We start from the raw sequence: 12,181 nt of genomic DNA, 5'->3' as shown, positions 1-12,181 counted from the left end.
AAACAAGAAAGAATGACATAGATGTCATGGTGGACGGAGCGTTGGCAGTGGCTGGCTGTTTTTGGGATACAGGTTTGTCAGGGCAGGCTATGTTATGGCAGAAGGTGGATTGTTGGTCTGTGTGATGTGTGTGTGATTTGTGCTATGTATGTTTTCACATGTATTGCTCCCTCCCTTCCTGGTAGGATCTCATCCAGCTCACCGACGTATCATCAAAACCTATTGCTTTGAGCTTGTCAATCATAATTGGGTAAAATGGTGTCAAAGGCCTTCTGGAGGTCCAGCATGACCATGCCGCAATATTTGCCATTGTCGACATCTTGTTTGATAGAGTCGTTCAAATAGAGAAGGCATGTGTCAGTGGAGTGGTTTGTTCTGAAACCAGATTGGAATTTGTAAATTCAATTTTTCTCGTCAAGGTACTTATCGACCTGTTCATAGACAATTTTTTCCATGACTTTCGAGATGGAGCTAAGAATAGAAATAGGGCGGTAATTGCCAGGGTCTAATCGGTTTCCTTTTTTGTACAGAGGGGTCACCCTTGCTTTTTTGAAGTCGTTAGGGACCCGTCCCTGTATGATGGAAAGGTTTATTATGTGAGTAATGATTGGAGCAATGAAGGCGGCTGAGTCTTTTAAAAATTTGGCGGGGATGTTGTCGAGTCCTGTGGCTCTGTGTTGTTGAAGTGTACTCAATTTTTTAAACACCTTATCTGTTGACACGGGAGAGTTTAAATTCATCTTTGCGCACACCTTGTTTTTCGTAAAATGAGTCAACATACTCTTTACCATGTCTCCCAGAGTGAGGGGGTAATTTTTCAACCAGATCTGAGGCCACGGTCGTAAAGAATATGTTGAGGATTTTACTCACTTCCCGATTTGTTGTAGTGAGAGTCTCCTTCACCTTGAGGTTTATGTTTGTAAACCTGGTTTTCAAATTTTTGCTGCAGCCTAGTAGGTTGTTGAATAGTTTCCAAAGCTCTTGTGGTTTGCTTTGATTTTCCTCAATTTTGTCATCGAGGTAGCTTTTTTCTGATAACAGGAGCATGCCATTATCCTTGTTTCTTAGCATGAGTTTAGCTACGTGGGATTCGAGACCTTTGTTAAACCATTTGGCGAGTTTGATCCTACCTTTATGAAACTCAGAACACTTTTTGTTTCTGACTTTCATGGCAGTAAGGATGTCCGAATTCATCCATGGTGCCGAGCGGGTTTTGACCCTGATGGTTTTCATGGGAGCCACACTGTCCAAAAAATATACTCAGCTATACTCAGTATGCCTAAATTGTATGCCTTTCATTCACGTTTCCCCATGCAGACAGTACGGCATACAGTCTGAATGGGGAAACGTTTTCATTTTTATTAGAACTCATATATATTATATATATATATGCATATATGTGTGGCAGGAGTATTTCCATCATGTGCTGTCGCTCTGCTGTTGCTTCGTTTACCCTTGCGGCAGTGTGTCACTCACACGCACCACAAATAGCCGAGCTACAAGCTCACAATGCTGTCGTGATGCCACGCAGTTCTGCTTGTAGATCTGCCGTTTATGGTTTCCGAGTTTCATTTGCATTTGGTGTGTGTGTGTGTGTGTGTGTGTGTGTGTGTGTGTGTGTGTGTCCAGCACTTTTTTTGTGTTATCCTTTTAGTCTTACTGTACCACAGTGCTGTTTACATTTCTTTCTAAAGTATTCAATCAATCAATCAATCTGGAGTGGCCAGCACAAATGAATGAACCTGACATATGAATGGTCCAAGTGTGTTTAGTAGCCTACTAGGCTACTACTACTTTTCAACCACAACTAATGAGATGAGACGAGACAACATTTAAGTTCAGGAATAGACACTATGAAATAAAAGACAGTAGAATGTTAATGTAGAATGGGAAGATAATAATTGCTGCAGAACAACTTCAGCGAAGGCAAAGAAAGGGAACATGGAAAAACACTTTCTGACAAATCACAAATCATTAGACTAGACTTCTCTTGCCAAGAAAAAGGAAGAAGGAACTGAATCAACCAATATCAACCAGTACATATCTGTGTACCTTACATGAAACTGTCATCAGTATTTTTGACTCATCAGCAACCTTCAATAATGGCAAAGAAAGGGAACTTGGAAAGACACTTTGAGACAACCACATCTTTTGACTACTGTAGATATTTTCAGCCAAAAGGGAACTGAGAAAAGAAAGAAGGAACTGAAATATCAACCATACGGTACAGTACATGAAACTTGATGAATTGCTCACAGTAATTTAAAAATCCCATTATTTTATTATAATAACGCCTTTTCAGTATATCTGCCTTTATTATTCAAATTATTCACTTACTCTGTTTATTTATATATATGTATATGTATATGTATATATATATATATATATATATATATATATATATATATATATATATATATATATATATATATATATATATATACATACAGTATATATATTCTTTAACTTATGAGTTTAATTTTGCAGTTTATCATAATTATGTAAACGCAGCACACTTGAAAAACAGCTAAGTAGCCTAATTTTGTGCCTGAAGAGGCTGCCCACCTCTGCTCTATATGTTTTTCATATTAACACTCTTTAAATAAACACTGAGGCATCAGGAGCAGTAAGGTGTCTTGCTCAAGGACACTTCAGGACAGTCAGGGCGAGCCAGGGATCAAAACAGGAACCTTCCAGCTCGCATGTGAGTGTGAGTACGCACGTGTGTGTGTGTGTGTGTGTGTGTGTGTGTGTGTGTGTGTGTGTGTGTGTGTGTGTGTGTGTGTGTGTGTGTGTGTGTGTGTGTGTGTGTGTGTGTGTGTGTGTGTGTGTGTGTGTGTGTGTGTGTGTGTGTGTGTGTGTGTGTGTGTGTGTGTGTGTGTGTGTGTGTGTGCGTGCGTGCGTGCGTGCGTGCGTGCGTGCGTGTGTGTGTGCTCATATCTGTGTTAGACTGATCCGCTTTTTGCTATTATTTGGAAAATGCTTCAAAACCAATTGTCCACGTTCATCTGACTGAGTCAGTTTCGTGGATTAACTACAGATTTGGTCAATTTGAACTGTCATTGTTTTGACCTTTTATGGGTGTTTTATTTTTATTCTTAGTTTATTTTTAATTTAAATTTATTTTACTTTCATTGATTTTAATTGTTTTAATGCGATACAGCAATCTATGTTTGTGCTCTTTCTGTCTGCATTGCTTGTATTGTACCTCGGCACCACTGAAAATGAGGGCTCGCCATCAACGTGTTTTCCAAGGTTTTAAATAAATAAATGATAATGATAATTATATTGAATGTTGACATTTCTCAACAAAAAACTTTAAAACGTTGCATATCAGTAACCATTACATGACCGGATGGTACGAGTCATAAGAGATATATAGACAGGAACAGATAGTAACAGAGTATGATATGAATAAATGCACAATAAAACATGTTTACATGTTTACATTGTAGATGAGATCTTGTTTCATTGGGCATGCAGTATGATAAAGCAGTGACCATGGTGTCACAAATATCTATATTGCGCAGATGAGAGTGGATTTAGAAAATGGTGAAGGATATCAAGCCTAAAATAGTTCCTAAGGACAAGACACTTGCTGTTATGCTGGGTACACCTTGATACAGCAGGGACCAAAACATTCACTACACCAACTCTGCCACTGTAGCAGTTTTACGATGTGTAATGTTACACATTTGCATCCAGAAAATATGGCATCATTGACTTCAGTGGAGACATAAAGGCGCTTTTATATTTAGAATGTAGCCATTATAAATATGGTCACCAAACAAATTTGTAATTGTAAGTAAAGGCACATTTTTATTTTGAATGTAGGCATTATTAATATGGTCACCAAACAATGTTATAGTTGCAAGTAAAATATAAACTGATAGTGTGCATCATTTTGCATTAAACACCACTAAACAGACGGGGAGCGGTAGACACGGGCGTTACACACTCGGATCAGCGGGGATCTCACCGCGATCGTTGTTGTTTTGTCCTCCTGCGCGGTGCGGGGAAAAGAAACGCTCACCACAATCCAGCTCTGTCCACAAACGAGCATGAGCGCGAGAAATTCACGGGACGGCGCCCACTCGCCTCACCGCCCCTCAACTTCTCCGCTCGTCCCAAATAATTGCCCGCCTCTCATTGAAAATGAATTACATTGGCGTGTCGGCCGCTTTCCGTCTGAAATGACCTTTACTCTGTTTACTATTACACCTGACAATGGCCAAAACAAACAAACAAGCACAAAACTCAATGTGTTTTGTGACTGTGTACGATTATCAACATATTCTTTTGGCAATTTTTTATTATCATTTAAATTTCAGAGAATGTTCTGAGAAAAAAATGTATATTTACGATTGTGTATATTAAAAAAAAAATCAAATAGTAATAGTAATATGGAGTGGTAACCATTAATACAGCACCCATGGAGCAGTTAGGGGTGAAGCGTCTTGCTAAGGTATAGTGCTGGGCCCAGGGGACGGACCGGGGACCTTCTGATTCCCAGGCTGCTTCTCGACCCTTTCAGCTAGGCATTATATATGAATCTATACCCTTGTATCAGAAACGGAATTATCTTTGCTGCGACTGGTGATCTCAGAGTTAGTGTTGGATCGAGACACCTCTTCGAAGGTGACCTCCAGCACTTTTAGGATAGACTTGCAAACTTCACGCTTGGAATTCCGGCCCATGAACAGGTACAGCAGCGGGTTCAGGGAGCTGTTAATAAACGCCAGGCCGGCGGTTATGGGAATCCCGATGGTGGTCACATCATCCAGTGTTTCATCGAGCTCTGTGGCCATGTAATTCACCAACTCAATGAGTTCCATGATGTGATAGGGGGCCCAGCACAGGAAGAATGTGGTGATGACAGCGGCTATGATTTTGAAGGGGCGACTTGAGTGGCTAGTCAGCGAGCGATTCCTCCTAAGCCGGTGAATGATAACGCCATAGCAGGAGATGATGATGGTGAAAGGGACCGCAAATCCCAGGAGAAAGCCAGAGATAACCACGGCCCGGTGTCGAAGCTTCCTCAGCTGGACCACTGCGGGTGTCTTCATGTCATCTGAGAATGCAAAGTTGTTATAGCAGTCGGTGAAGTTCTCATTATTGTGGGAGTAGGTCTCTGTGTCCCGAAAGATTAAGTTTGGGGAGCTGAGAACCAAGGCCAGAACCCACACGCCCAAAACGATGCAAGATGCCTTTCTCATGCTGCGCCAGTTTTGGGCCCACACTGGACACACCACACAAACACATCTATCAACACTGATGACCATCAGAATGTAGACACTGGCAAACATGTTCAGGTAGAGAACGGTATAGTTCAGTTTGCACATGAATTTGCCAAAAGGCCAGTGCCTGTCCATGGCCATGTATGTGATGGTCAGGGGCAGGAACGCTGTGAAGAGGAAGTCGGCCACAGCGAGGTTGAGGTACCAAATGGTGTTGATGGTTTTCTTCATTTTGAAGCCTGTCACCCAGATGACGGCTCCGTTCCCCAGCACGCCAAGCAAGAAGGCCAGGCTGAAAACGATGATGGATATGATCTTTAGAGATTGTTCAGCAGGGTCGTGTTCACCAGATGCGTTATAGGTAGCAGCTGTGGTCATGAGCTCCATTATTGTCCTAAAACCTGAAAATAACAAAACAAAGGTACATGCTTGGTTTTATCTCACATTTCTTAATAGTATTAAAGGAGAACTGTCAGAATTTTCAACTTGTGCCCCATTTTTGGATTGTGTGGTCACCAGGCAAGGTACAGCAGGAGTGAAAAGTATTGTCCATCTGTTCGCTTCCTAGCCATTTCACTTTCAGGGTATATTCAGGAGAATTTACAGGCTTATATTATTTATTGTTCAAGTTGTCTCTGGATTTATTTGTCTCTGGGTATAGACAGGTCAATATGGTTGAACCCCCCAAACATGTGTACAAAATGTTTTTCAATGGATTCTGGCACCATTGGGCATGCTAAATAGCATACTAAAAATTTAGGAAAATACTGTATATGTTCCAGAAAGGCGTCATTCTCAATTTGCCATCCAAGATGGCTGCCAGGAGCTTAAAATGGCTATATCTCAATAACTATTCAGTCTGATCATAGCCCTGTTCTCCCTCTAGATAATACCCCTTGGTGCTCTTATAAACAGGCATTTCTTATCATTGTTACGCTGATGATACACAGTTGTGTCTTTTAAGCTAAATGACCTCAGCAAATTCACAGTCATGCGTGACTTTTTTAACTGTAATTAACAACTGGATGGCACAAAACTTCCTACAGCTTAACACTGACAAAAAATAAATCCTTATCATAGGCCCTGAGAGTATTTCTAATGCAATTCAGCTGTCCCTGGGTTCACTGGCATCCAAAATTACACATACCGCAAAGAGCCTGGGTGTCTTCTTTGACAACCACATGAATGTTTGAGGAGTTGCATGTAAAAAAAAGGTTACCCAGTCATGTTTCTACCACTTATGCAATATTGCAAAAAAACAAACCAATCCTTCTTCTCAAGACCTGGAAAACATCATACATGCAGCCTTTGTCTCTTCCCGTCTTGACTACTGTAACGGACTCTATACTACCCTGAGCCGTTCCTCTATTCACCGACTGCAAAGTACTGTAGTACAGAATGTGGCTGCCAGAATCCTCACCAACACCAACCGTAGAGCACACACCGGTGTTGGCCGCGCTTCACTGGCAGCCCATTAATTCCAGAATAGATTTTTAAATCCTTTTAATAACCTATAAAGCAGTACCACTTTATATCACAGACTTACTGCACTCACAGCCCAATGTGAGATCTCTCAGGTCCTCTGACAAAGGCCTTCTGGAAATACCCGTGACCAAACTCAAAACTACCCTTGGCGATAATAAATGCTGAGTCAGTTGACGGTTTTAAGAACTTGTTAAAAACACATTTGTTTTGTAAGCACTTTGTCTTATAAAGTTTTTACCTGACCCACTTGAGCAGGTCAATGTTTTGCTTTACTTCTTGTTGTGCTATTGTGCCTTGTTTTAACTTGATTGTTTTCTTGTTGTCCATTGTACAGCACCTTGTTGTAACATTGTTTCCGAAAGGTGCTTTATAGATAAAATGTACTTACGTACTTACTCCATAACCATTTGCAGTATAATGGCCTAAACTTGTTAATGTAAAAAAAATCACACAGTACTTACAAGCCTCAATTAACACTGATATCACTTTCATGAAATACATTTAAAAAGAAAAGTGTTTGTCAACTGCCAGGTATTAAAATTAAATACCCCTTAATTTTTTTTCAAAATACATTTGGTAGCCCCTTTTTATTAACTCTGTGGACCCCCTTGGGGTCCCAGACTCCCTAAGACCCATGCTCTAGATTAAAAAGTAAAGATACCTCTTTCAATATATGGCGAAGGGATGTCGGCCAGAAAACTGTCCTGTTCAAACTCTATGAATGCTGAGGAGCTCAGATGACTCTGAAGGCAAGGAGTGCCGCCTCAACAAATACTGTACATACGGCTGACGCCACGTAATTATGAAACATATCATTAACCACAAGCATTAACCACTTTAGCCCTATTTTGTACATAGGCTATTTGAAAATAGCCGATCTACAAGCTCACAACGTGTCGCATCGCGACACGTTGTGAGCTTGTAGATCAGCTATTTTCAAACATTTTAGTACTTTAAGTACATTTTGATACCAATACTTTTGTACTTTTATTCAAGTAAATTTTGAATTCTGGACTTTTACTTGTAACAGAGTACTTCTACATTGCATTATTGATACTTTTACTCAAGTAAAACATCTGAGTACTTTTTCCACGACTGGTTTGGAAGTATATTGGGAGTGGCATGATTATTAAAACTTCACTCTAGTATGCCAAACCTTCTGCTGTATGCATAGATCCTATACATATTATAGACTGAGATATACCTCAATGCAAAGATCACATGGGTGTGCATGTGCCTAAAGTTTCACTTCTACATTGGGGGGGGGGGGGGGGGGGGGGTACAGTGTATGGCACCACAGCCAACCAACCCCAAACCCCGCCCCTTACAACCACACATGTTTTTTTTTCACAAACAAAAGAGAAGACAAATTATAATGTTAATAATTGACAAAGGTCTGACTGTAATATGATATCAGCAGAGCACAACCAGGTCATCTTTACATATTTTTTCAGCGATGGTGATTAAAGGGAACATGGAAAGGACACTTTCCATGTTCCACAAATCATTTGACTTGACATCTCCTGCTAAGAAGGTTTTACCAAATGAGTGACTGATTTGGAAAATGGGTTTAGTTGGCAGAGCATTTGGTTCAGAGAATGCGGTTAAGTGTATTAGCAATTCAGAAGAAAAACTGTAAGGGCCCAAGGAAACAGCTGTTGAGGTTTAGCAGTACCACTATGTTGCTGACAGAGGAAGCAAGAGTGCTTCTGGCTCACTGGCATCAGGTCCAAGGTGTTGAACATCAACTACTGTACTTTCTATCATTCTCTCACTCCAAGGCTGTAATTGATGATTGCATATTTCAGACAATATATATTTTAGACAATCAAAAAGAAAAAAATGTGCAACCATTACTTCTTTCCCCTCAATTTTCAAAACACAAATGGACACAAATGGATTTTCATGAATCTCTGTTCCTGTCAAATGTCACACCAACTGAATAAGTTAAGTCGTATAAATTCAACTACCTTGATGAAAAAAGAAAAGAAATCTGCGCTTGATTGCATAGGCTCTTTTCTGGAACCCAAAGTGTTTCTGAATTACCACATGACTACCAAGGTCTATAGGACCTTTCCAGACGCTAAATGCCTAAAGTGTGTGTGTGTGTGTGTGTGTGTGTGTGTGTGTGTGTGTGTGTGTGTGTGTGTGTGTGTGTGTGTGTGTGTGTGTGTGTGTGTGTGTGTGTGTGTGTGTGCGTGTGCGTGTGTATGTATGCTTAGTACACAAAAGTACATAGCAGGTGTATCCTGTACTTTGGGCTGGAGAAAGCAGATTACAACACACACAGGCATACGCGCACACATACTGTACATTTCTTTGGGTGTGGGGGCACGACGCTGCTGCAAGAACACTTTATTGTGTCAAAATAGTCCCATCTAGTGGGCACTTAGGTGAACACGCCACATTAAATTAATGTCAAGTATGATATTGTACTACTACAAGCTACTGTACATGTTCCCTCAATAAGTAGCCAGTAGCGTACAAAAAATACATGTTATACATGTTAATAACCCCAATACAATCTTAACCTGAATTCATAAAAGGTACAATAGACTGACAGGAGGATTGTTTTCTCCATTGCAAGAAGCCTGTAGGTTTCCCCTAAGTGATAGCACCCATTAAATCTACAATTCTGGACTTATTTCAATGGATACATTTGTATTTTATCCAATCTTTATGGTAGAGTATGTTAATACAAGCTATAACACATGCACAGTGTCTCCCTGCTCTTCCTTTGAGAAAAGTCTGAGTCAAATCCCTCATTTGATCTTGTTCAGTGCCTGCCTGGCTGCCACACACACATGAAATCAACAAAAATACAGGACAATACAAGAGTCCACTAGATGCCACTAGATGACAATTAATGTTATATGAAGATGGTGCTATTATGCTTCGCATTGAGCTTTGCATAATTCAATTAAGGCACGTTGTTGTGTTGCTTGTTTTTAATCTAATCAGTATAGTTACATCAATGTGTTCATGGGGATCTGTTCCTCTATGTAGACATTACTTTCCCTGTGGACCAGCCATGTGGACTTTTACTTGTTTCTGTCTTGTGTGTTGTTGTTTTTTTTACCTTATGTTTAATAACCTCATGTACATACTGTATATATGTAGACATCTTGACTTTTCTGTTCCCTTTGACATGCTTCTTTACGGTTTGATTTTTCTCTCTGTTCTCCCTATCCCTGTCCCACCTCCTTTTCCTTCTCCCTTTATGAAAAACAACAAAATGATGGAGCTTGCGGAAAAAAACAAAACTGGACCCCCAGACCCCCCCGCTTGGGCATTGTGGTCAGTGCATGCAATCATACAGAGATATTCACTTTTAAATAATGAATGGTTATTATTAAAGATAGGTCTTACATTCAGTCATCAAATGAATTTCTGTAGGCCTACTTTAAGCGGTTTAATGGGTGAAATTGTGCAATTGTCCAATGCTAGTACAGCAAGCCTGATAAAAATATCAAACTCACACAAAAAGCTTTGTTGTAAACTATAAAGTGTATAGAATGTTTATTTTGCAATGCAATGTTGGCAGCCCTGCAAAAAGTGTATTTTGGACGACGTGAGGTGGGGGGCTCCGAGTGTGGGGGGCTCCAACAAACAAGAACAGACAAGAATGATGAGAGTAATAAGCCACACCCTCGGACCTAAGCATCATCTGGTTTGAAAGAAAACAGATCTTCAGTTCAGATCCTAATCTCCACAGAGCCAGGTGTTCAGGTCAACACAAGCAGTAAATACCTTTAACATAAATACCTTGCCCTCAAGGCCCTCATATCTCATGAACTTGAGAAAATGAAAGGGCCAAACAAACTTCCTTCTGGAATTCTGCTCTCAACATGTCTAGCATCTGTAAAGCTTCCATTAAAGAAAGCTTGTTGAGAGCTATTGAATAGATATATATATATATATATATATATCTAGCCTACGCCTATTGTAGCTTTCTAACCATGATAAAGCCACTGGGACAAAACCATAATACATAATAATATGTTAGTAGTTTATGGTCAGGTCAACCATATGAAAGGCACCACAATATTCTTCTTATCAATTTATTTTAGCCAATTTGCTGTCATGGAAACAGCTGACAAACATCAAGGTCACCAATGTAGGATTTAAGAATAGCAACTGCAACTTCTCTTTTTGAGCGCACAGACCATACAAAATAATGAATCATATCCCCATAGAGTCAGTTTCTCCTGCCCACATATCAGCAACTCCTGCCTCGTACGACGGCATCATCAAGTGGTTTTGAGCCATCTGGAGAACCCGCCCCGCTGAATCACAACAACAAAAGAAGAAAGTGCAGGTTTAAGACAGCATTCCGCAACAAAACGTAGCTTTAATGACATTCATATACATTATCTTATCTAATCATTTAGATATAATGATAATTTAACATTAAACATTCTATAATTATTTTAACAAATCTTACATGCAGGATCAGGGATAGGTGCACATGCATGTGCATCTTCTGTTTCTGCATGTGCGAGTAACTTTTTTGAATGTCCTTTTCCCATTCCTATAAACATATGGATTACAGTAAGCATGTTTTGGTCAAAAGAAAATAAACTACGTTATACAGAACAGGCAATTTGACCAAATCAACCCCTATGAATGTACCAAGATATATTACCAGTAGGCCTACACTAACCAAAGTTAATGTTTCCTATGCTATAAAGTTCTGAATTCATTTCACTTTCATAGATACAACACAATACAAAAAAACATTGCTAATGTTACAATGGTAATGCAAATTATAACGTTGTCCCCCACCCCACACTTGCTTGGTCTGGCTTTTAGAAATATCAGAATTATTTATATCAGCTTAAAATAGTGGCAACTCCATTGGCACCACTGGCACGTGAAGTTAATAAGTTAGTAGTCACTCATTTTCATAAAATTGTTATATCTATTATTTGTATCACAACAAGCACATTGGGGATAGTGGCTGGGGTTACAACATCTATATTTTATATGTATTCACAGCTCTGCAGTTTTTTCCTCAAGTAGCCTAATAAAATTAACTGTCAGAGAGAAAGAAAAAAATAACTTACTTGTACAGGTCGTTGTAAGCCTTGATTTGGTTTTCAGATATTATTCAGCTCTAGTATTATATCAGCTAGTACCAGCTCCAACCCTAATATACCAACCCAAGAACTCTATCAGCCTTGTGATTAGTTGTGTAGGAAAGAAAATGCTGGTCACCTTAGACAGGTACGCTAAAGCTGAAGGAATGTAGTCTAGTGGCCTGGGGCTAAATGAACAAAAAACGTCCTTCTTCTTTGGCTGTTGCACCAGCACATTATCAATGACAATACATACATAGCCAACTTTAAGACAGGGTCTATTTAATCTCAATTGGAATATGTATAGTTCCCCAAGGTTAAATCTACAACATGAACTGGCTAGACATCTCAGGTCATGTATGACCATATATATATATATAT

General features: G+C 39.7%; 1 protein-coding gene and 1 long non-coding RNA gene across 2 annotated transcripts; both read right to left on the bottom strand.

Annotated features, from left to right (window-relative positions):
- Positions 1 to 3,844: 3,844 nt before the first annotated feature.
- LOC311055624 (chemerin-like receptor 1) lies at positions 3,845 to 5,616 on the bottom strand. Its single transcript, XM_084071874.1, has one exon. It carries the CDS (start codon positions 5,613 to 5,615, stop codon positions 4,554 to 4,556), a length of 1,062 nt encoding a protein of 353 aa, XP_083928000.1. The 5' UTR covers position 5,616; the 3' UTR covers positions 3,845 to 4,553.
- Positions 5,617 to 10,769: 5,153 nt separating this feature from the next.
- LOC311055665 lies at positions 10,770 to 11,935 on the bottom strand. The gene is made up of 3 exons (XR_014601815.1): positions 11,789 to 11,935; positions 11,167 to 11,253; positions 10,770 to 11,008 (listed from the first exon to the last, which is right to left on the bottom strand). It is a non-coding gene; the product is annotated as an uncharacterized lncRNA (long non-coding RNA).
- Between the last annotated feature and the right edge of the window lie 246 nt (positions 11,936 to 12,181).

Source organism: Gymnoscopelus microlampas, assembly GCF_963454915.1.
Source record: "Gymnoscopelus microlampas genome assembly, chromosome: 11".
NCBI lineage: Eukaryota > Metazoa > Chordata > Actinopteri > Myctophiformes > Myctophidae > Gymnoscopelus > Gymnoscopelus microlampas.
This window is presented reverse-complemented; position numbering and strand designations above follow the sequence as displayed.